At 36.5% G+C, this 24160-nt stretch overlaps 3 protein-coding genes across 7 annotated transcripts in view; 2 read left to right on the top strand and 1 right to left on the bottom strand.

Moving 5' to 3' along the window:
• Positions 1 to 1236, top strand: part of LOC111330734 (uncharacterized) — a 39819-nt gene extending 38583 nt beyond the window's left edge. For all 3 annotated transcript variants that reach the window (XM_022935653.2, XM_088731712.1, XM_022935657.2), the window contains one exon: positions 128 to 1236. In XM_022935653.2, the coding sequence (XP_022791388.1) occupies positions 128 to 179 (52 nt within the window). In that variant the 3' untranslated portion in view covers positions 180 to 1236. The remainder of the gene's footprint in view (positions 1 to 127) is intronic.
• The window catches only part of LOC148724991 (uncharacterized), a 312950-nt gene that overhangs the window by 81534 nt on the left and 207256 nt on the right, over positions 1 to 24160 (bottom strand). The gene's annotated exons all lie outside the window — the stretch shown is intronic.
• Positions 325 to 17765, top strand: LOC111330736 (uncharacterized). Of its 3 annotated transcripts, XM_022935659.2 has the most exons (10): positions 325 to 466; positions 2045 to 2162; positions 2251 to 2309; positions 12648 to 12722; positions 12974 to 13137; positions 13986 to 14043; positions 14814 to 14869; positions 15327 to 15378; positions 16095 to 16177; positions 16969 to 17765. In XM_022935659.2, the coding sequence occupies exons 2-10, from the start codon at positions 2078 to 2080 to the stop codon at positions 17000 to 17002; spliced, it is 666 nt and encodes a 221-aa protein (XP_022791394.1). In that variant the 5' UTR covers positions 325 to 466; positions 2045 to 2077; the 3' UTR covers positions 17003 to 17765. The 3 variants fall into 3 exon arrangements, with proteins under 3 accessions (XP_022791394.1, XP_022791398.1, XP_022791397.1); XM_022935663.2 differs by lacking the exon at positions 325 to 466 and having other exon boundaries at positions 2081 to 2162; positions 12974 to 13141; XM_022935662.2 differs by lacking the exons at positions 325 to 466; positions 2045 to 2162; positions 2251 to 2309 and adding an exon at positions 3090 to 4167.

Below are 24160 nucleotides of genomic sequence, written 5' to 3'. Positions count from 1 at the left end.
ATATAGGTGTGTTACTGGTAGTCTTTCTTTTCCATGAAAGATTGAGGTTTTGGTGATCTGATTATTAAATTTCTCTCTGGTTGGATGATTATTAAGATCATGTTTGTTTCCTGTTTCTTTGTTTAAGTCGAACCTGTCCAGTTTGCCGACATCCCCTATACAGCCCAGCTCCTGATTGATTCCTCCTTTTTGTGGAAGTTTGTGGTGTGAGTCAAACAACAGACCCTGCTGAAAAGGAGGGAATGCTCATAGTCTGTGCAGTGAAAATTTACATTTAGGCATTCTCCAACATTGGTTTTAAGACAGAAGGGAACTACTGTATGTTTCAAATTCTACACTGACCACAGATTTGAAAGACAAGTGCACCTTACAGCAAATGAAATGCAAAGGGACAGAATTTTCCAAATTTCTTTGGAAGGATTAAGGAAATCACAGCCCAGTGAAGCCTGTCCCTTGAAGAAGCCAAGTAAGCTTTTCTTGGTCTTAAGACTTATTTTTGTATGTGCATTGGTAAATATGCCATACCATTATAACTGGGCATTATATTATGCAGTTTAAAAAATATTTTGTGGCTTCTAACAGGATTTGTATCTATCGATCAGCTATCAATTTATCAAAACCAATGATAGTGTTAATGGGCCTTATGTGCCAAAAATTGCTTTTTTTCCTGATTAGTTTGTTCATGATAAGACTTCGCTATTTGAATACAAATTCTTTGTAGTGTGCGATCATGTGCTAACCGCTCAACTGACTGATGCATTTGTTGAGATTTACAACAATCTCTTGCACTTGCCAGGCTATTCTAAAGAAAGGCAGTGAATGTTATTGTTACTGCAGATTGTGTTTAATATTAAGGCAACAATCTCCACATAATTATTTGTGGTTTTGGATGCATTTGAGTTTCCATCATGTTTTTCTAATAATCCTTTCTTGTACCTCTTTTAAGGCCATAAATTTATCAGGTGTCTGAAGGGACAGACAGCATTTAGGCATTCATATTTCTTTTTTTTTGTTTTTAAATGTTAAGCTTGATTATCAGTTGAACCAAAATGCCTTTAGTCACTGATTTAACTCTTAACTATTGTATTGAAGGAAAATTGTCTCCTTTTCACAATTTTGAAAAAGGTGCAAAACCAAAAATAAAAATTAAATATAAAAAGTTATTTTTTATTAATATATTATGGAATTAGATTAATATACTTTTATGAATAAACTCCTTAATGATTTTGTCTAAAATTTTTCTATGTGTTAATAGTTCTTCACTGTTGTCATTAAACAGAATGTTGAGATGACCAAAATCTAGTTGTGCTAAGTTTTTTCATATTTTTGGCTGAAAATGTATTACATTTATTTGGTAAGAAGTATTCTCTCCTGGGTTGAATGACCTTTGGGAATTTATGATAGATGGGGAATTGTCTTGTGTGGAGTTAACTTAATCACTGACTTAGCTTCGTGGCTACAGTTGATTACATTTTAAAACACACCCCTGTGCTGCCCCCTCCTCCCTCCACACAGTCCTGAGTCTCCTCAAGACTTATCTGTCAGTGTTGATTTCTAGGAAACAAATTCTCATGAACTAAACTAATTTCACTTAAGAATAGGAATGTTTCCTTTCAGTGAAGCTTTTCGAGCTTTATTAGATAAGTTCTGAAAGATTTCATTATCCTCAGGAACCACAGGTATCCCAAGCTTGTATTGTAGAACCCTGAATTTAGGATATATAAGTATATTGTGAATGAAATGGGGCTAGGAGTTTCTCGGCAATGAATGGTTCTTTCTGTTGAAGAATAATTTCCTCGACGCAGCAGTTGTCTCCTTGTGCCTCACGGTGGAGTTAGTTCTGCCTATATAGGTTCTATTTCGCAGTTTCTTATTAATCAATGAAACTGGACAACCCCAAATCGGCGCAGAATATTCAGTCAAAGAAACAATCACTTAAGCGAGGTGAATGTTCGCTTTGTTAGTATAATTCACGATTTCTCGATTGAGAGGGCGACCGTTTCTCCCAACACATTTTTATTTTTGCCTAATGCACTGTTTTTAGCGAGCTTGGGTGATCTGTGGTGTGCTGTCAAATATGGCGGATCGCTCATGTGTTTGCGATGATAGATCCAAAGATCCCGAGCACCAGCTCTCACAGTCTCCAACCTTAGGAGAGCAAGGTAAAGATCAATGTCTTTTTATTTCAATTTTGGAAGTTGACAGCGAACTTGTATGTAGATGATCATAATTTTGCGCGATTTTTGATAGGAAATCCATCTAGTCGTGAAAGTTGGTTAAACGGTTACGCGGAGTCCAATGATGGTCAGGTAAGCTTCCAGCTGAATATTTGTTTGACTTGCTTTGATTAAGTTTCGTTCAGCTGCGCTCTATTTGTCCAGGAATGGAAGATGTGCTTTGGGCACTATTATTGATATTATGCTGCCTTCGAATGATTTACTCAGTAGCGACGTTGCTGCATGTCATTGCCAGAAATTAAAAGAATCTTGTCTTCACTTGGAATTTTTTAGCTCCCGAGCTTGAGGGATTTCTTTCTCAGTTAAAATTGCTTTTAGGTCTTGTCAAACTTAATCATTATTATCCATTGTAAAATCAGGGTAATAAATGACTCGAAGTGACCAAAAATTATGTCGATAGACGGCCGAAAGCTGCTACTGCAATTTGAGAATCGCCGCCCAAGAAAAGTATAGAAAAGAAAATGATGGGGGCCCCGCGATTTCCTTCAAACTTTAACCACTTAAGATGTGATCAGGACTAAACCTTTTTTAGGCTCTAACTTGAATAATTTGTACATGGGTAAGACGCGCTCGAGGAAAACAAACTGCTCGTTTATGAAAGGATGTCATTATTTTAAGAATCTCTCCCTTGGCGCAACTGCCCAAAGAGGAGGGTCTCAAGCAACTATTGTGAACTTAATTAAGACGCTGGTAGTCGAACAATAATTTAGTAATACAGGACTACAATCAGCTTTTTTCTCGATATATTATCTGGTCTATTTTGGGGCCGCCATGTTTGTTTACCTCGGCGGAATGCTGGGTAGTGAAAGACACTGCGCTGATTGAGAAAAATAAAATGACGTCATGCGTGTTGTGAGACGCCTGGAGGATTATCTATCCACGCGCGACGAGAATCGTAAAATCTGTCGCACTTTCGGTTGTTCCAGATTATTTCGGAACCTTCCGTGCTCATTGAGTTAGACGAGAACCTACTTTAATTGAGTGTGACAAATTATTTAGTGGGGGAGATTGGTGAAATATCTTCGTTTGGTGGGATTCAGTTGCATCTTGGTTATGAAAACGTTTAGGAAAGGGACACATATACAGGGTGTTTGTACTTGATCTGGTCTATTCTGCTCGCCGTTAAGGCGGCGAAATACGAGATACAAAAACCCTTAATTAACTTGGTGCGCAACGTTGTTTCGCTGCAAGTTTTGGTCGGTGTGTCTCGTTTTTCACCTTTCTTGATCAACTTGTCGCGCAACAAAAACGTGTTGCGAGTTGAAGAAATGTAGCGCGCTGATTGGTTGATTTGCTTGGTGTGGATCTAAGATGGCGGCATCAGAACAACAAAAGCGCGCTGCTGCGGTTATTATTTTGCTAGGTTTACACGACGAAGAACCAGAAAATAAACAAAAGCGCAAAAAGAGGGGACCAACAAGGCAGTGGATCCTTAGGAGAAAAGAGAGAGGGGCTTTCCACCAGCTCGTAAAGGAGATAACGCTTGAAGACGAGAAGGGCTACCGAAATTTTTTTTGCCTCTCACAAGAGATCAGTTTCAGTTTGTTGCCTACAAGATCAGACCAGTGAGACAGCGAAAACCACAGCCTTATCCGCTGAATCTCCTCAACAACAATATATCAGTCGAGGAACGCTTCGCAGTTACACTCTGATTCCTGGCAACTGGCGATAAATTCCAAAGCTTTGGAGTACTTGCTTCGCATAACATGCCAGCAGATATCGACAATAGTGAGGGAAACATGTGAGGCAATTTACTCAACGCTAGGCCAGGAGTACTTAACAACCCCTAAAACAGAAGCTGAATGGGAGAGAATTGCATTTCGATTTGAAGAAAGTTGGAATTTTCCTAATGGCATAGCTGCCGTGGATGGGAAAAGAATCCTCATCCAACAGCCAGCAAACTCCGGCTCTCATTTTTATAACTACAAAGGTATTGCATTGTGTTTTGTATTGTTTTATTTCCCACAATTGAAAAACAAGAATTACAGTTTTTGTTATTAATAATTAAAATCATTGGGTGGGAGACCTTAGAAACCTTTCCAGGCTTTTACACTACTGTAGCGTTTGCTGCGACCAAATATCTAAATTCTCAAGTTCAAGGGCGTGTGGCTACATTACAGTCAGTGCTTACAATTTCCTGATTTGAGTGGAACATACACATATTTTGAGAAGTACACTTACTGGTAACACTTATTATGGACTGGAACTGAAAGAAAACAGTATGTTTTGTGAATAATAACCAAATATGTTTATCTGTATCACTGTTGATAAAATAGCAAATAACCAAATAATAAGTAAATAAATAAATGAAGTAATTATAAAACAAAACTTATTGCACAGTGTAACATAACCATGTGAAATAGTGTAAGAAGTGGTCTATGATGAGGTGCCTTGGCAGTCTTTCTGAGCATAAGGCCAGTTGTAATTCATGATGTCACTGAATGGCATCGGGCATTTAGGGGCTTGAGATTATGCACTCTCCATGTAAAATTTCCATCTCCAGGTCAAAAATGACATCATTGATTTTCTTTTTTGCTCTTGAAAGATCTCTACATTAGAACTGTTGCAAAGTAATCTCGACACTCTTTAAGATGAAGGTTAACTCATCATCATTTGAGGCCTAAGTAGGGTTAATGGGCAGTTGAGTAACAGACATCTGTAAGCACTTGACTGCCTCCTTATATAACTCAAGCTTGGCTTCCTCCATTTCCTTAGCAAGTGTGGCTTCGTTTGATCTTGGTTTTTTTGGGGGGTGTGGCTCAACATTTTCCACATCTACTTTCAGAGTGCTTGTCTGGGGGTCAATATTGTCACTCCCCTTGATAAACAACATACTCTTGAAGTACCGCCAGGGGGATTAATACGCAGCGTCAGTCCCTGTTCCACTCACTTTGCTTCCCTCCTCCCTCTTGACTTCCCTCGAGAAAATGGTTTTCAGAGTTGTCCACTCTTTCTTGATTTCGTGCACTTAAAGACTTCAGGTTTAACTCCTTCAACTGCTTGTCCCTGTATTCTGCTAAGTTGTGGTTCCACAGATCCTCTTTGCCCCTATAATAATCTATTAATTTCTCAACCTCCTCAGGGGCCCACTCTTTCTCCTCCTTGTCCTGCAACACAATTTAAAGAAAACAAGATTTACAACGGCATCTTGTTTACATTTGCATTTTTTTCATCGACACTTCTGGCAGAAAAAGGTTAAGATTAAAGAATAGGCAATTATAAAATTAGTGTTCTAGTAAGATACCAAAGGTTAATCTCTTTAATAGTTAATTATAATAGATAGATGCAATGAAACGCAGCCTACCTTCGTACTTTTGACAGTAGTAAACCTTGATGCTAAACACTTGTGATTTGTTGATAGGTCTCAAAAGGCTTTTTTTATGGAATTTTGCTACTTATGTCCTTTAAGATAGGTCATCAATACCTTCGTCATCGCCTATATTCTCCTCATCAGTTTTTCCGTGGTGGGGTAAGAGCAGTTTTGTAGTTTTCCACACTCTGTAGACTTTGCTTTAATTTTTTGGCTAAACTGCACCCAGTTTTTCTATCAACTATGTTTTATTGGCTTGTTTCAATTCATGTTTATCCTCCCCTGAACAAACCCTAAATGAAAAACTCTTGCAATTCCCTTTTTAAGGTACATGTAACTGAATTTAAGGTAGGGGTTTAAAGAGGTTGTTGTAGAATGCAAATTGGAAATCACTTATATTTCTCCGTCTATTTGAATTATAATAAACATGTTTTATGTTCAGTAAATTTAAATTAATAATAATAATAATTTAAACATATTTATACAGGATTGCTGCTTCAGTTTAGGAAAGAAAACTGCTATCAATGCAGGTCCTGTTTAAAAAAAAAAAAATAGAAATCAATTTAGAGTAAATTATAAAATAGTTACAATAAATGAAAGTAAATTCGGACAATAATAAATTCTACGAATTATTAAAAATTCTTTAAAATCATTAAAGATTTTTGCACCTTTCTACAAAAAAGCGTGCTTGGTGCATTCTAATTTAACTTTTTCTAAAATAAGACCATCATTATTTCTAGTATTGTAGCGGTGAATGTTGCGAATTCTTACATTAAAATAATTAAAAAGATATCTGGGAACTCTATTTGCAATGCACTCATTAACAAATCTAGAAATATGTGTTCGTCTTCTATAATAGAGGGGTTTCCAGCCCAGTTAAGTCATAGCTGGATCAGTTGTTAGTTTTGAGGCATCTTTGGAGTAGACGATCCTCGCTGCTCTACGCTGTAGTCATTCAATCTTGTCACTGTTTCCTTGCCCACATTCATGCCACACAGTATCACAATAATCTAGAACCGAGAGGACCATGGCTTTATAAAGTCTATTTGCAGCTTCTAGTGTTAGTGAAGGTCTTATTCGAGACAACATACCGAGTATCTTAGATACCTTGATCCTCACATAATCCACGTGGTCATTAAAGGAAAGGGTGCCATCAAGAACGACACCCAAGTACTTAAGTGTCCGTATGCTTAATTGACTGTCTATTGAGGCTTATATCAGTTTCATCACACTTTAGTCTCGCGAGCCTTTGGTGGGTGCCGAACGTCATAAATTCCGTCATCTTCATGTTGAGAACAAGTTTATTACGAGAGTCTATTTTCTGTACCAAATACTTTGAATGTAAAATGATTCACATTTGTGTTTATTTTATCAATAATATTGGAGTATGTCAATTTTTGGTGTATCTTAAGTTAGAGTGGTTTGCATCTGCCACTGTGGGGAAATATTTTAGTAGTCATGCTTGAAATAAAAGGAATGATTTTTTACGTTTCATGTAAGGTAAACTACTATGTTTTACATTTGTGTTAATCAGATTTTTATGTGCTAGTGGCAATGAGCACAAGTAGCTGAAAACAAAGAATGTAACTTAGGAGGTTCCCAAGAGTTTTCAGGCTAGCAGCCCCTGATGATTCAAAATGATTTTTGTACAAACGTGGGGGTGGAAATAAAGGAACAAATGTTTTAGCTGCTGTGTTTATGTTTGTGAGAGGACTTCAGTGTAAAGCCTGAACCCATATCACAGGAAAAAATTTAAGATTCCAAGTTGGAATAACATTGGTATATATGTGGAATGATAATCCAACGTTGGCATATTTAACAACTATTCACAGAAGTGGTTAGTGGTGGATATTTACCGAGCCGCGAAGCGGCAAGGTAAATATTCACCGCTAACCACCGACACTGAGGTGAATAGTTGTTTTAGTATATACTAAAACAGTGAGATAATGTACACCACCAAAAATTGATTTTAATTCATACATTCCAGCAATGATTCCAACATTTTCCCGCGCGTAATGATCCAACGCGGCTCGGATCGCGGTAAGTGATTTTTTGTTTTTGTTGTAGAACCTGCCGTCTCGTTTTTTCGCTGACAGATAAAATTTCTGATGACATTTGTTTAGCTCTGGTGGCGACATTTCTTCCAATGGTGATACAAACTCTTTCTGTATTTGAAACCATTCTGTAAAAAATACCATTTAACTTTGATTTTCAAGTGAACAAGTGAGGTTATGCAAGATTAATTTGCATTTGTAAACAAAACCTTTTTCATTGGTTTTTATTGATAAACTCCCGGTTACCATTACCTTTAAACACGGCCAAACCAAATTTAGTTGCTTTCTGTGTTTTCAGGGACTGCTTCGTCGTTATTTGAGTGATTTCTTTGCTTGTCACGGATGCAAACCGGCCCGCCAGTTTTTCCCAAGTTGCTCGGAGGTAAATAGCAAAGGATATTCGGAGTTTGACTAGCCAATCAGAGCGCGCCTTCAACGCTATCCACTGTTTTAGCATATACTAATATTGGTTATTTTTAAGGCTACCGCTATTATACCAATGATATATCGAAAAATGTAAATTTAGATATGCCAACATAGGTACTTTACTGGATAATAATAAATTATTATTGGTAAACCTAACAACACCCATACCAATAATGGAAGATTATTGGAATTCCTGAACACCTTTACCAATAAAATACCAATGGTATACCAATTTCGATCAACATTTAACTCTAACATCTGCCAATATTGGTATTTCATTGGATACATGATTGGTAGTTCTAGCAAGATACATACCAATAATGGAAGATCATTGGAATTCCCGAACATATTCACCAATAAGATACCAGTGGTATACCAATTTAGGTGAACATTTCACTATAACATCTGCCAATATTGGCATTTCATTGGATAATGATTGGGAGTTCTAGCAACATACATACCAATAATGGAAGATTATTGGAATTTCCATAAGGTCATGGTGGTAGCAAGTATGATAGATATTGTAAGAAATAGACAACTTTTTCGAGAGACATGTTTCGGCATGCTTATGCCATCTTCAATCAATGAGTAACTGAACGCGAGTAATTATGTAGCATACAAGTCGATGAATAAAATATTTACAGCGTGATGTAATACAAAAGCGGGTACTAATTACAACTTGACACCAAACGTCAAAGGTGTGAACTAAAACGCTAGAAAAGTGTTATAATGCTGTAATTGTTTGTTAAGTTTAGGTTTGGTCTTATTTATATAAAAAGTGTCTGAGTTTTAAATCGATTGAGTTGTTAGCAGAATCCAGAATACTAAAGCAAGAAAAGTATACCAATTTAGGTGAACATTTCACCATAACATCTGCCAATATTGGCATTTCATTGGATAATGATTGGGAGTGATAAAATTTGTCAGATGTAATCAAATATATGTTGAAAAATGGCAAAGAAGGAAATATTGGCCAAACCCAAATGATCATGACGTTTTTCCATTTCAAAATCTCACACTTTAATTTCCATAGTGTGGCAAACATTTAAGACATGACACCCAAAAAAGAGTACAAATATTAAAAAGATATTAAAGCAAACAGTTGGAATAGATCTGCCACTCATTAGATATGATTTTTCCGTGGTAGCGACATTGATCAAAAAGAAAGTGATGTGCAAAACATAAGCCTTATTACATTGTTACCCCTTCTGGTAAGTCTGTAGAGGCCATACTTTTGCATTAAATAGGTTTCTTTATCAACTTGTGTGCTGTAGAGAGGGTTATTTGTAAATACTGCACTCTGGGGAGCCACCTTTCAGCCACGGAAAAGTTTTGAAATATGGACCACACATGGATGCCACCTCTATAATTATTGCCTCATTTAACCATTCCTCATTGTAAATGGGACAGTACAGTGTCATTTAAAGATTAAAGAAAATAAAAACTCCTTCATATATTACTTAGCAACTTTAACATTACCACTATCTTCACTTGCTAGTGGTATATTTGGTTCTTTTTTTCTAGTGGTATTCTATTATGAATTTTGCATGTTCTCCTCAGTTTGAGCTTCACAATAGAATGTGTCCGTATGAGATTCTTTTGAATAAATGGTGGTATTCTTTTCAATTTTAAGTAGGACATTTACTATAAGTTATATCTGATTTCTAAAGAAGCTCAGTATGTGGAAGAAGGGCAACTACTCTTGTTGGTTTTAACTTTGCCCTCCTGTCCAAGGGTGCTTGAGACTCGCTAATTAAACTGTTTTACTTTCTCTGGATTGGTTAGGTGCTTCCCTCCAACAGAATAGCATTTGTCAACAATTTATAAAAACTAGTGCACAAGTGTGAGAACTTGCATTAGTGTACAGGGGAAAGTTACTTTGCAAACACTGTAGATGATCCTATTTTAGACAGGAGGACTATACCTGAGAGGCAAAATTTGTTTGCATGGTTCATATGATTGTGATCCTCTGTATATATTATGAATAAAAACAGGAACTTAACATGGGTTATATAAACAGGAAACTATAACAGTTTTCCACCAAGAACATGACATTGAACAGGTCAATGAATTAAAAATTTGACTAAGAACTTGGTTACTAAATCAGATAAGAAATCGGACTAGTATTATTACAAAGATTCGGGTATTTCCTCCTTAGCTTGGAGCGGTATTTAAAACATTAATTTTCCTTCTCCCTAAGTTTTTTTAGTGTGATTGTCTGTATAAAAGGTCAATAACCAAATTGCTCAGGTAGAATTAATATTAAGATTAGCTATTATTTATCAAGGGAATATAAAAATATTGGCAGGCACATTAAAAAGGATACCATATCACTCCTCTTTTCAGCTTTTAGGGTAGAACAATCTTTCCTTCTCCCTTGGGCTAGCAGTGAAATTAAAAAAAAAGAAAAAAATGGATACCACAAGAACTGAAAATTGCAGTTTTTTTTTTTAATAGTAAATCTTGTGCCATATTGAAAGATAACTTTAACACTAGGGATTTAGGTATCCCACTTTATTTAATGCTCAGGATAAACAAGTAATTATTATGCCATTAAATCAATCATGGCCAAACTGAATGAAGTGGGCCAAAACATACCTAAACAAGTGAAAAAAATTATAATCACATTCTTAGGCAGCGAAAAAGAAATATTTATTTTCTTCCTTACGAACATCTGGTTTTTAGATTTCTTTTTTTGTCGGTGAAGTGATCAAGTATGTGAGTGATTGTAAAAGTTTGAACTGACATGTAACATGTTCTTGGTAAACTACCATGCTGTTATTTGTAACGAATATTCAAGAATCTTATCCTGTGGTAAGCAATAGGATTCTATGACATTCTAATTTGATGGTGCATAATTGAAACTGTGTAATCTTTTAAAGATTGAAAGAAAGGAACTACGATATAAACAAACTGTAGAGTTCAGTATATCAACTTGCAATTATTAGTCCATTTTCTATCAGATTGAGTTACTGGTAAGTTAAAATAGTTTTCTAAAATTTGCAGAGCAGGTTCAATCTTCTCTTAAATGTTTAGTTTAAAATGTAATTCATTTTCTGTTTTGCCATCTACAGAATTTTGATGTTCAGTGTAGAATGTCAACTTGAGTAGTCACTTTTTTAAAATATTATGATTAAGAATTGTGTACAGCTTTTCAAACATAAACGGGAAATTGAAAAACCAGACTGTTGGTTTCGTTTACAACTGGTCTAAGTTTCAATCTTATATTTGAAGGAGTCGTATCAACTAAGAATGACAAGGTAGTTATAAGTCTCAAAAATGGATTTGAAAATTTTGATTTTTTGTCACCTACCTATCAGCCTGGGGATCCCATTCCTGGGTTCAGCATTGTTACTTTCATGAGAATTTGAAACATCAGTGGCAAAGAACATTCACTTATTGTTCAGAATCTTGGCTTCTCTTGAAAAATCCATGCAAGCAGGCTCTGCCTGGATGGGGTGCCTTTTCTTTTTTTAAGATGAGGAATATGTCACATATTTGTTCAGTAGAAAAGTCTAAGGAACTACCTCCTTGTACTGTGTGTAAACTTGCTGTTAAATGTTTTGAAAAGACCCACTAAACAGTGCCACATTTGACTTCAAATGAAAGTTTTTCCCTATGGAAGTCTACCCTTCTGGACCAGTATAATGAAAACCATTTTCTGTAAAAATTTTATTGAATGCTGAAATTTTTGTAAAAAAATGTTTTTACATATTCCACAAGGACTCCTTATTGTTAAACAGACACTCATCTGATTGCTGCTTATCAAGATGATGTACTTTAAACACCTTCCAAGTCCAACAATTAGTTAAAAGAGATGCAAAGGACACCACTTCATCAAACTATTATGATGTACTATTAGATTGGTCTGAAAAGCCAAATCTACAATTTGGCAACTCACAGGTTTTTGAAGCATATTTTAGTGAAATTTCTTCAGAGGTTATTTCACAGGTTTTAAAAGCAAAATTTCTTCAAATTTTGCTCACGTGTTTTTTTCACAGTTCTTAAAATTCACAGGGTTTTTTCACAGGTTCTAAATTTTGTGATTTTTCACCAAAATTTAGCCCTTGCAAAATTCACAGATTTTTTCACAGGGTGTTTCTGTGTCAGATAATATTTCACACGTTGTTCACAGGTTTTTCACAGGTCCTCATCCAATAGTGATGATCTAATGGATCTAAGGAGCCTTTGATTAGTTTTGAATTTATCTTGTTCTCATGGATACCAATTTAAGGGCAAACATCTATATCACTTCTTCAAACTCTTGTAATGATCGTTAATCAAATGTTAATCAAATCTATTAGTGGATTTAGAAACATGAAAATGCTTCCATGTGGCATGATCTTGTAATTCTTGATTTGTTGGGGAAATCTGCAAGAGAGTGTTTCAAATGAGCTTGATCAAGGAGGCAAAATGTGATAACTTTGTAAAGGCCAACTGACAAAATATTGTTACAGTGAGTAAATTGTGTCCCTAACCTAACTTCTATTCTGTCATGAGCATTCAGCAAAATGCAGCAATTAATATCTAATGACTGCAGCAAAAGTTGGTCAGCCAGTTGTTGGGTTTTTTTTCCCCATTAGTTTGATGTTATTGTATGTAATTTTATTTACCTAACAGCCTGATGACCTGGCAGAAAGCATCTTTTCTTCTCAAGAAGAAGAAGAAGAGCACACAACTGATGTCACAGCAGAGGTATCCCTTTTTCAGGTGTTACATACTATAAATACTCTGTGCAAACTATCTTAATGACAAGATGCGATCTATCCTTAGGTAATAACACGCTGTAAACTATCTTTAATGTCTGTCTAATTTTAAATAGTTTCGTGTGTCTTTTGTGTTTGCTATAATTTTATTTATTCATTTTGTGTATCACTGTGTATGTAGAAATCAGGTCATTAAAAACTTTAGTCCTTCACAGTAAAAACGTTGCTTTACAACAATAGGAACTTGCTTTTCCCCCTTTGGCAACTGGTATACACGCAATCTTTTTGGCAAGGCATACCACAGATTTATCTCTGTTGGATCAGCCGCCAGCTGGTGCTGCAACTGAGGCTGTTTTATCTTTTGGAGTTCCAAACCTCTCTTGGAACAATGTACAGGATTTCAGGTAGGTAAGAGAAGCTTTGGAGGAGTGTGATTAAAAGTATGTCAACTCTCATTGTAATGATCTGTTATTGTTTTGCAAACCTACTTGTAATTTCAGCTTGAATAGTTTTGTAAATAAGTTAAACAGTATATGCTAGTTGATGTTTTTCATTCTTTTTATGACTTTCCAGTGGGAGAATGAAAATGGCAAGTAATAAATTACTCATTGGTCATTGATCTACAGGGAAAAAAAATTAATATTAGGTGTAAAGTACACAATTTTTATTTTTCAACAGGATAAGTCTAAATAACTTAAGTTGCCATTGAATCTGTATAAAAGTATTTACCTAACAACTAAATTAGAGCTTAAAGCAACTTTTTTTCTAGAAGGCATGAGAGAATATGTCACATTGGCAGAAAATTGACTTAATTTTCATATTTTGATTGGAGTTACCCTAGAACTTAGAAATGTGATATGGTTTTTTTACCCAGATCTGCTTCTGTATTATGGATATCAGTGTCTGTTTCAGTTTTGGTGACTATTCTAGAATTCAGACTGAAGCAGATCTTGGCAAAACTGCCGTAATGATATTGTGATTGAAAACTCAGCATGGGGTATCTCTGAGCACAATATGGAGGTTTGCAATTTTTTTACCATTTGCCATGCGTTTTGACTTTGGTATGGAAATGATAAGTGTATTTTGGTGACTGCATTAAGTAGAATTTAAGCACAAAAGTAACAGGCTTTAGCTCAATTGGATAAGGCAGGCATGTACCAAATAAAATGTGCAGAAAAGGAAAACATTCATTACTCTTTCTGTGTCTTTTGTTTCTGGTTTTTGTTTTTTTGTTTTGCTTCAATGTTACTAGACCAAATCCACCAGTGGAGCATTATGAAGGGGGTGGCTGCTCTCGTGGCGTACTAGTGGTGGGTAAACTACTCTAAAGTAGAACTAAACTTATATAATCTTTTTATTATTACAACTATTTTTTGGCTGAAATACACAACTATTGTGCTGATTCATCAACTGCAGTCATTTTTTACAAATTATTTCTCCTTAGTCATACATAGGTCTTCAAAGTTGAAGAATTTGTGGTTTTTTATTCATTTATTAGTAACTGAAAAATGCCTACTGCTGACTTTGTGATTTTATGCAAGGATTGATTTGATTTAGAGATTTACCGTAAGGCAGGTGTAGAAACAATAGGACTCTAAGTCCCCTACTAGGTTTCTATACCCTAAATACTCACCCAACCCACCCCAGGGGGAGGACATCCACACAGTAATCTCGTGCATGGGAAATTAAAGTCTCCTACCCCTAACCTTGCAGGAGACAAGGCCTACGGTTTATTGGTCCTTATCCGGGAAGACTAGAATATCTATCCATTTCTTGATATTATAGAAAGGTAGCAAATTCTCCTCAGTTATTTTAAGACCATGAGTATTGGTCCGGCTGGGGCTCGAACCCTCAACCTCCCGCACATCACAATCCGGCGCTCTAACCACTCTCTTGCTCTAACCGCACTCTTGCTCTAACCGCACTCTTGTGACACAAGAACTGAACCAACTGTGATCATGCAGAGATGATTATCAGAATATTTTAACAGCGAAAAAGTTAGTAGCACACTGGGCATTCTCCTAACTGTTTTGATAATCACCAGAACTCCAGCAGATTGTAGGTCTTTTTTTTCTTTCAGGATGATGACAATATTCATGGGCCAATAAGTGAGTCATGTGGAGGGCACCTTTACTTGTAAGTGATAGGCAGCTATGGCAAAATGTGAAGAAGTCTTTTAACCTTCCCAGTATCCATTCTCCTTACTGCCTCACAAACATTTGATTTAATTCAGCTCATATATATACTACAGTTTTGTTTTCAGTTGTTGTAAAGGGCAATGTTAAAACAGGCACTGTAACGATGTCATCCGGATGGCTGTAAAATACACCAGATTTAACTATAAAAGAAACTACACTTTATTCAGCCGCCATGACACCGGAAAGCATGGCCCACGCAATTATCCATAATCCTTTGCAAGTTTACAATGTCTGAGAACCTCCCCTAACACAACTTCCAGTTAACAGTACTGTCAAAACATTACAGGCACTTTTTTGAATGCAGAGAGCTGTGACCTGTGGCGTATACAATGTGTGCAATAGGAAGTATTCTTAATGAATTGTAAAATTTCTTTGTTCTTTATTTAACACAACAGACCTGCATGTCATTCTCTTGGTAACCTTAATTCATGCTGTCACTGTGGGGAGGTACTGTATCCTTCTAATAAAAATGCATATAAATAGAGTATATTACATGGCCATGTGGAGATCCAAAACTTCTTTTGAATTGTTGAAAACCATTTTTTTTTTTAGAGAGAAAGCACTACAAACAAGTGAACACATTAAGCAGCCATGTAATACTCAACATATTATGTAAACACCAATGAAATACAAAAAACTTCAGTTCTTTTGGTTTGCTTTCAGTGCATCTGTCTCTCTTATTTATTTGAGATAAATTAAGAGGTTCTTCTCTGAATATTTGCACCTTTATTAGCATACAGCCAATGCTTGATAACATTCACTGAGAAGTGATTGCTCATATTGTTTGGCTTGCTTTGTTCTAGGTGCAGTAATTAATTCAAAAGATTGTACGTTCAGTTCTCTTTTATCCAAACCTGGCAAATTGAATTTAGAACAATGTTGAGGTCATATGTGGCTGTTTTCTTTGTATTGTAATTCTTTCGTTTGTTTAGTGATACACCTGTCAGTGTGGTGTTTAGATTAAGGAATGTGACCATTAAATGAAGAATCTTTAGATTGACAGTTAGTTTTATGTTTCACTCTGAAAAAATTTGTCAAGACTTCTTTGACACACGCAGGCACCACTCTCAAAGGCACTTCTTGGAAAGGGGCAATTTATTGTGTAACCATATCAATGGTGAATAGGATAGTTATTTATTTGATTAAATTTACTTTTTATGTAGGAGGCAGTTGCTGATTATGTGTTCCTTCCTTGTTTTCACAAGATACATCGTAACTGCTATTTTATCCGTATACAAAGACACATGTAAGTGAAACTGTTAACCTGTTTTTTCTTGTTTGTTTTTGCCTAGTGTCAGCATTTAGGCCTTTCAAAAGATGGGCATGCAAATACTAATGCCAGGATTATAACTTTATTGCCAAGTAGTATTACCATTTGGCCATATCATAATTATATACTTTATTTATTGTTTATTTTTTATTTATTTTTGTATGCTGTTTAAGCTATTTATATGGTTGAGCTTCATAATGTAGAATGAATTACTGACAATAACTGAAAATTATTGGAGTTGAATATTATATTGTAGAAATATATTTAAACCATTGCATTATGGAGGTTGATATACTAAATTTGCATTTGTTCAAAAAAATATCATATCTTAAATGTGCATGGGGAATATACCATTTATATCTTCTCATGTAGATGTAAAACCTTGTGAGAGAGAGAGAGAGAGAGAGAGAGAGAGAGGTGTTTTTCACAAAGAGAACATGCTATTTTATTGTTATAACCTATAAAAGAAACAGAAAATCACCTGTCTGCCTGAGGATGCAAATGTAACTTCTCATGCTGATGATGTCTCTGAATCATTTGCATTTCTTACTCATGAGGGATGTCATCAATGCTCACAGATAGAGTTTGTATTCACGTGTGGCCTTACAACATCCCCTTTGTGTCAACAGAATGTTGTAGGCAATTATTTCTGCTGCTAGCCTACTGATCTGTGTCAAGGGTTTATTAATCATTGAGTTTGTTTTGATGGAAAGGTGTCTTTCTGCTTTGTAGCACTATTTTTTTTTTGTAATCTATATCTCTTTCAGGCGGACCTGCCCAGTTTGTGGACAAGTCTTCTGAGTTATCCATAAAGAAGAATCTGTATTTGGTGGAGAAAAAGACAAAAGATACTCTTTTCCTTGGTTACACCCACTTTGTACCTAACCAAGGTAGTTAATCTGCTCACTAATTACATTCCTTACCCAGATATTGTGAAAAAATTAAAAAAAAAGTAAAAAAGTAAAAAGTAAAAAAGTGAGAGAATTTGGGGGGACCACTCCCTTGGCAATAAATTATGACCGGTCCCCGACCAAGAAAAAAGAAGTGAGCTTTTATGATTGACTAAAAGGAGGGTATTTATTTATTTTTTGAGAATAAGAGCTCATAGTATATACTGTTCGAGTTCTTGATATTTAGCAGATGTTTAAAAGTGTGATCACTAAGGGTGAAATTGGAATAAGTGTTTTCAATATTTAGAAAATTGGTGGAATATTTATAGAAATTCGATAATTGAAGATCAATGTTTGTTAAAGACTTTGTATTTCGCAGAAACAGTTTAAGAAATAGAAAAATTTAATACTAGAGTAATCTGTGCAGTACAAAGGAAAAAATATTCATGGGACCTGGTACAATTTTGTTTTAGCTTTCATAAAGTAATTTTTTTTATTGTTAGGATGTAACAGACTCAGTATTTCATTCACTTTCCATTGAATGGATGAAATTTAAATATACAATCAGTTTTAATTAAATTATTTATGTTTGTAAACTAAAGAAGTCAAAAGATGCAAAACAAAGTGCTAGTTAAATGATGAATAAAGATACACTCATTGTTCTTGAAAATGTATTGAGGATCCTCACCGAATTTCCTGTTCTAGAACGATTCACATGAAAGTTTTAACTTAAAAGCGATCAGTTGTACTTATCTCCCTACTCTATCAATTCCATGAATCCTCTCGTTTCATATGCAATGGATAGTGCGCTGGACTGTTGTGCGGGAGGTCGAGGGTTCGAGCCCCGGCCGGACCAACACACGAGGTCTTAAAATAATTGAGAAGAATTTGCTACCTTTCTATAACATCAAGAAATGGTTAGATATTCTAGTCTTCTCGGATAGGGACGAATAAATGGAGGTCCCGTCTCCTGCAGGGTTGGGGTAGGAGACGTTAATTTCCCACACGAGATTACTGTGTGATGGATGTCCTCCCCTGGGGTGGGAAGGTGAGATCGATAGACTGAAGCGGCTGCCAGAGGCGCCTGATATGCTGACGTCTGTTCTCAACCTTACACTGCACCCGTAATTGAGCCTCTGGGCTGCAAGTGGTCAGATATAAACTATATTCGTAACTATATTCGTATATTGCAACATGGCGGCCAATGAGTGTCGGGTAAAGCGTACTCCGAAATCCGTCAGAAGGTGGTCATCTCAAGTCGATTTCCGATTACGAAATCCAAGCTCGCCCGATGTTATCTCCGCGATAAGGTTCTATTTAGCATTTTAGACCCGCAAGATAGAGTAGAATCGAACTCGTACTTCGTTTTCGCTCTGGTATTTGTGTTAGCGCTAAGATATTTGTATTTTTTTTCGTTGGTAACCTGTATTACAGATTCCACAAAATATATGTGATGCCTCCTTTTCACGTAGTTGCGATCGCTACTACAACCTTGTGAAACCTCTACAAGATCTATCCTAAGGAGGACGTTAAAACACCGGAAATGATGTTATCCCATGCGAGCTATCTTAGCACGAGAAAAGGATTTTTGAGCAGAAAAAGCAATCACGCCTAAAACAACTTAAAATCTGCATTTCTGATGAATGAAATTGAACGCAATTTTGTTCAGAGTTTAAGCGACATACTGTTATTTCTAATTTGGTAATTAATTTAAAAATTTGTACATTACATTAATGAAACGGAGGTTTTAAGATAGCATGGATGTATTGTAGTAGGCTATTACTTGTGTCTGCAACGATAATCCACCACTAGTCTCACCTTGAACATGTTCTCTATCTGCGTTGTTCCATGAGATTACTGAAAGTATTTACACTACATTGTAATGATTAAATACTTAGATACGAATTTTCAATCCTAAATGTAAGAGGGTACATGTCTTGGCTAAAGATCTACAATAAACACAGTTTCTTGTCAGTAAGTTTAAATATGGCTCTCTTAATAAAAAGGTTTCTGTTGGCTGACTTGTACATTGATAACTATTACTCTACGGATATATTTCACTCCGATGATTATCTTAGACAATTAATGGCAAGTTTTGAGAATCATTTTTCAACGCTACATGTTCAATTAATGGTTATTTTTCTCTGTCTACTTAAGGGCTCTTTCGCAGCAGCAAGCCAGTCTGCATTTGAACCTTCCGAAATAATTGTTGGGGTACATTTCCTGTGAAGTAAAGGTCCTTGCAGTTACAACATTTCACCCAACGAAAAGGAGATTTCGAGTCTGCCTTTTCCCTCGGCATTCTACACTCGCGCATTACCGATACCTCCTAAACAAAGAGTGGCCTTCCGTCTCGACACTCCGGTACTGAAGAGAGGGGAAATGGAACGAATTCCCCATTTCAAAAACGAGTGGGGGAGTGGGTCGAGTTCGCCGCGGAAGTTTGTCTGGGATCGTTACTCGGGACACAAATCTGTAGTAAACAAAGATTTGTGTCCCGAGTAACTATCCCAGACAAACTTGCGCGGCGAACTCGACCCACTCCCCCACTCGTTTTTGAAATGGGGAATTACCCACTCTCTAGGCTCTTGATGTTGTCTCATCAGCTTACTCTCAAATGTCAGATTAGAAGGATTGAGGCCGCCTATAGAAGCGACACCAGATTAGCAATAGCATAAACTTCACAGCTCAGTCTGACGTTGCACATTTGGTACAATAACCTCAAAACTGGTTCCTTCCTTGTGTATAATTGATGCAATTTGTTTTTTATACCGGGGCTGCAATTCTTCTTGTAAAAAGGCTGTCGTACAGATAAAATTGTAGCATCCTACAATACATACCAACATCCAGTGATAGCTGCCAGTATCTAGAATTTGTGAAAATTGGCCTTTCTAGTTTCAGAACAGAAAAATCAAAAATCGGCTCCAATGTTATACAGGCGAACCTCGATCAGTTATCCGGACTTGTTGGGAATAGACAAATTAGTCCAAATAATCGTGGAGGGTCCGGACAATCGAGAATATGAATATTAATGAGGAACAAAAACTGATTAAATTAAGAAAGCGACATTTAATCCTGAAACAAAATATTTACAAATCGTTTTGAAAAAGATATGGTCTACATCTTCACTGTCCTACGCGAATACCTCTACACATGTGAATTAACAATTAAATCAGCGAAAAATGTTTTTACATTGGCCTAAAATGTTGAAGTCAGCTTGTCTTAAAGAAGAACATCTCCCTTACTAAAAAGAATATGGCGACGGATCTTCATCATGACTATTAAATATTTATGCTAAAAAAAATTGGGACTAAAGAAAAAGTCCGGATAATCGAGAAATCCGGATAATTGAGGTCCGGATAATCGAGGTCCGGATAATTGTACTTTCCGATCTCCTTACGTGGGGAAACTGCTCCCTCAGAAAAGACTGGGCTGCACCTATAGTATGTGTTGGGAAAAGGTTGAACGGTTTAGGTCGTTACAAGGATCAAAATCCGATGAAACTCAACAAATACTTTAATCCACATCTGTCCAGCCAAAAACTACATACTTGCGAGCACGTCTTACAATCCCATGACTCCCAAGAACAGGACAGGCACGTAACGCGTGCTTACAGGCATCGTGACATTCCTAACAATATGATCGTTAAGCAAGTCTCCAGTTTAGATGATAGTAATATTCTGTCCTGAGAGATAGAACTTTCCGGCCTTTGGGGCACTTCTGTATAAGAGATCTTTACAAGCTAGTTCCTCTTCATCATCACTTTCGTTTTGCTGGGCCAGGTTTGTGTTCATAGTCGCTTCTATTGCATGGATGATGTATGTGTTTGCAGTGCTGGTTGTGCTCGAGGTTGTGTTAACTAAGTAGATGGAGTTTATGTTGGCAGTGATGATGGTGCTTGCAGTTTTGTGAATAGTGACAACAGTGTGGATGGCGTTTTGCTTCATTAGATCTCCTTTTGAGTTCTTTTTTTCCAAAAAAAAAATAATAATGGTTTGATCCTAGTAGTAATAGAAGAGTGTGTAGTCTGATCTTTCGGATGAGGGTGGTCGATTCTGAAAAGAAGTTTTCTGACCAGAGGTAGTGACCGACGTTTCAACAACCGAGGGGATTGTTTTGTCAGAGTCAAGAAGCCTCTCCGGCTCTTGAAGTTGAGAATAAATGTAAGTTCCTTCGTTAACTGAAGGCTCCCTGTTGCCGACACTTCTCACCCCACATCTAAGTACGGTAGATAATTTGCAGCTTATTTTCTCGGAGTGCCAAATCAGAACTGTAAGCTGTGCAGTCTAGCTATCAACTTGAAAGTGTTGAGGTTTCGAATTGATGGATTAATATGATAGTCTTTCAACTAATGGCACATTAAAATAATTCTCAGGTTTGGCAAAAAGATGAAAACAAAACAAACGGCAGCATTGAAGTGACCTTTGTGACCAGCCAAACAAACTCCGATGTACTTATAAGGTTCAGTTTTTCTTTAAGAGTCAAGCCTACAACACCTTCGCGACTTAGAAAGGAACGACAAGGACGCATCAAGACTAGTCTCCAGACACTTTAATTTAAGGAAAGAAGCGCAAAAAAGAATGCCGTAATTCCTCAAATAAGCGCCCCGGTGCTTATTTTGGATTGATTCTTAAAACATAAACCAAAACTGCAACATTATCCACGCCGACGTAAAGTCAATATTGACACTTCTGTTTGTTTAAATAAAAGGGGAAGGACTTACTTGCCTGAAAAGAGGACAGGAAAGAAGCCAAGAAGTATAACGACATTACATATTCAAACTCGCAAAGTGCGTTGACAGTTTAAAGCATGCTGGTCACATTTCGATTGAGCTATAGTTCCTCTTATTAACTGTTTTCTTTAAATTCATCCTAGTAAAGTTACAATCGTTGATATTACTGGTCCCCGAAAGTTAGAGGACAGCCTAATGCTTTGGAAGTTAACGGTCTTTGCCAAAGGCCAATCAGTAGGACAAAAATAAAAGGAGCAGATAACGCACATAGAGGAACTCTGCAAGCACATAGAGATAGAAATAACCGAGAGCGAAAAAGAAACTATTCTCCTTTATTGATTACGCTGTTTACAAAAAAATATTTGGCTCGAAGTCATTCTGTGCGTCATGAACGAGAGCGTCATGTGCGAGGTTCGTGCGTCGGGAACGAGAGCTGAAACAGCTCGAGATATCAAATGATATTGGAGATGTTACTTACTCTGCAAGAAAAGTCGCTGTCTCTCCGATTCGAATCGATAGGGTGATGCCTTCAAAACTGAACAGTAAATGTTCAGGGATTGCTTATGTCTCATTAACTTTCCAGCTACTGCTTAGTTGAACGTCATCTTGCAATTGCACTGTAGCGGTAAGCGGAACATCAAGGCGAAGTTTGTAAGCCAAGAAAATCGCGGCCTGTTAAATTGCACCAAAGTGGGGATATATTACGGAGACGCGAAGTAAATTTACCAGCGAACTTTATTAGAGGTTTATATTGTCTCGTAAACTGAACTCATGATCTATAAATGAAAACTATCTTGTGTAAGAAATACGCGCGGCGACTAACAAACATGGTACAACGAAAAGAGTCTATCTTTTTGTCGAGGGTAGAGGGTCGAGGGTTTCATGTCGAGGGCGAGGGTGCCTTTTTTCACCATTTTTTCTAATAAATAAAGAAAAAGAATTAAATCAAGAACTCACAGAAAGCTCATTTTCGATCATAAATCCGGTTAGATTTCCCGTGTTACTGTAACATCACGAAGCGAAGAAATGTGACAAAAAAAGCGAAGATGTCTTCACAAACGGTTTCACAACATGGGATGTAATCCAGCTGTCAAGGAAACTCTGCTGACAAGTCCAAGCTCAGGCAATGAAATTTCCCGAGCAGAATCGGTCACATTTACTGAATCTACGTTTTGCCGACGAATAATATCGGCAAGCAACAGTGGCCACCACAGTTCCACTTCACGGGTTTCGTAAGTTTTTACGCAAGAAGTGATTGACAGCGGCCCGGGCAAATTGGAAAACAAACCTTGGGGAGTCGCGAGGAATACCTGGTCGCGATTTCCGGTGTCGACTCTTTTGTTTGCGAAACAGATAAGATCGATGTTTGCGCTTTCCCATATTGCAATTAATTCTTTGAAAACTAACCAGGTTTTTTAAAACGAACTGGGATGTCCACAGACTATTCACCATCTCACCCCTCTCCCACTCGCAATTTTTTGGGGCGATGTTCACTTATTAAAAAATCGGATGTCCAAGTGCAATCCGTGTCTTAAAAAATTTTTTTTTTTTTCTTCTTTGATTATTTTTAAATATACGTAGAAGAAGTGACTTGGAATAACTTTTGACGATAAAAACTTGCGACAAAACGTTGCTTGATACCATTGTAAAATTTAAAAACGATAAAAAGCTATAGAAAGCTAAACGCTGAACACAAAAATTCGGCAATTGGCAAGCATTTTCATGTAGCGCATGGTAGGAGGGATCGTTTGAATGATAGTCATTTTAAGATTCTGAGAAAGTGTCAAAGCAAATTTGATTGTTTGAAATGCTTTATATTAAGAATTTCAAACCTAATCTGAACGTGCAAACGGACTCCATACTTGCTAAACTTTTTGTTTAACCCGCATATTATTTTCTCTTATTGTTCGTTTTTAGTATTTATAGAACTTATTTTTATACATTCTTGACTTGATAATGACGTTATGTCAACATCGAAACGTCGTCGATTTTAGCTTTCTATAGCTTTTTATCGTTTTTAAATTTTACGATGTTATCAAGCAACGTTTTGTCGCAAGTTTTTATCGTCAAAGATTATTTTTAATTATTTTTGTTAAATTTGATTTAGTTTTTCTTTATAAATTAGAAAAAATGGGGAAAAAAAGGTACCCTCGCCCTCGACGTGAAACCCTCGACCATTTACCCTTGACAAAAAGATAGACTCCTCGTGATCCTCTTCCAAGATGCAAATTTGATTTCAATTTCCGGTTGCTTTCATCGTATGTCAATCAATTGATTTTCTAGGGTCATTCGTGAATAACGCAAGTAACACAAGTGGAATATATGATGCAATATGCG

This window comes from Stylophora pistillata, chromosome 8 (genome assembly GCF_964205215.1).
Source record: "Stylophora pistillata chromosome 8, jaStyPist1.2, whole genome shotgun sequence".
NCBI classification, from domain to species: Eukaryota; Metazoa; Cnidaria; class Anthozoa; order Scleractinia; family Pocilloporidae; genus Stylophora; species Stylophora pistillata.
The sequence above is the reverse complement of the archived record's forward strand: the minus strand, read 5'-3'. Positions and strand labels throughout refer to the sequence as shown.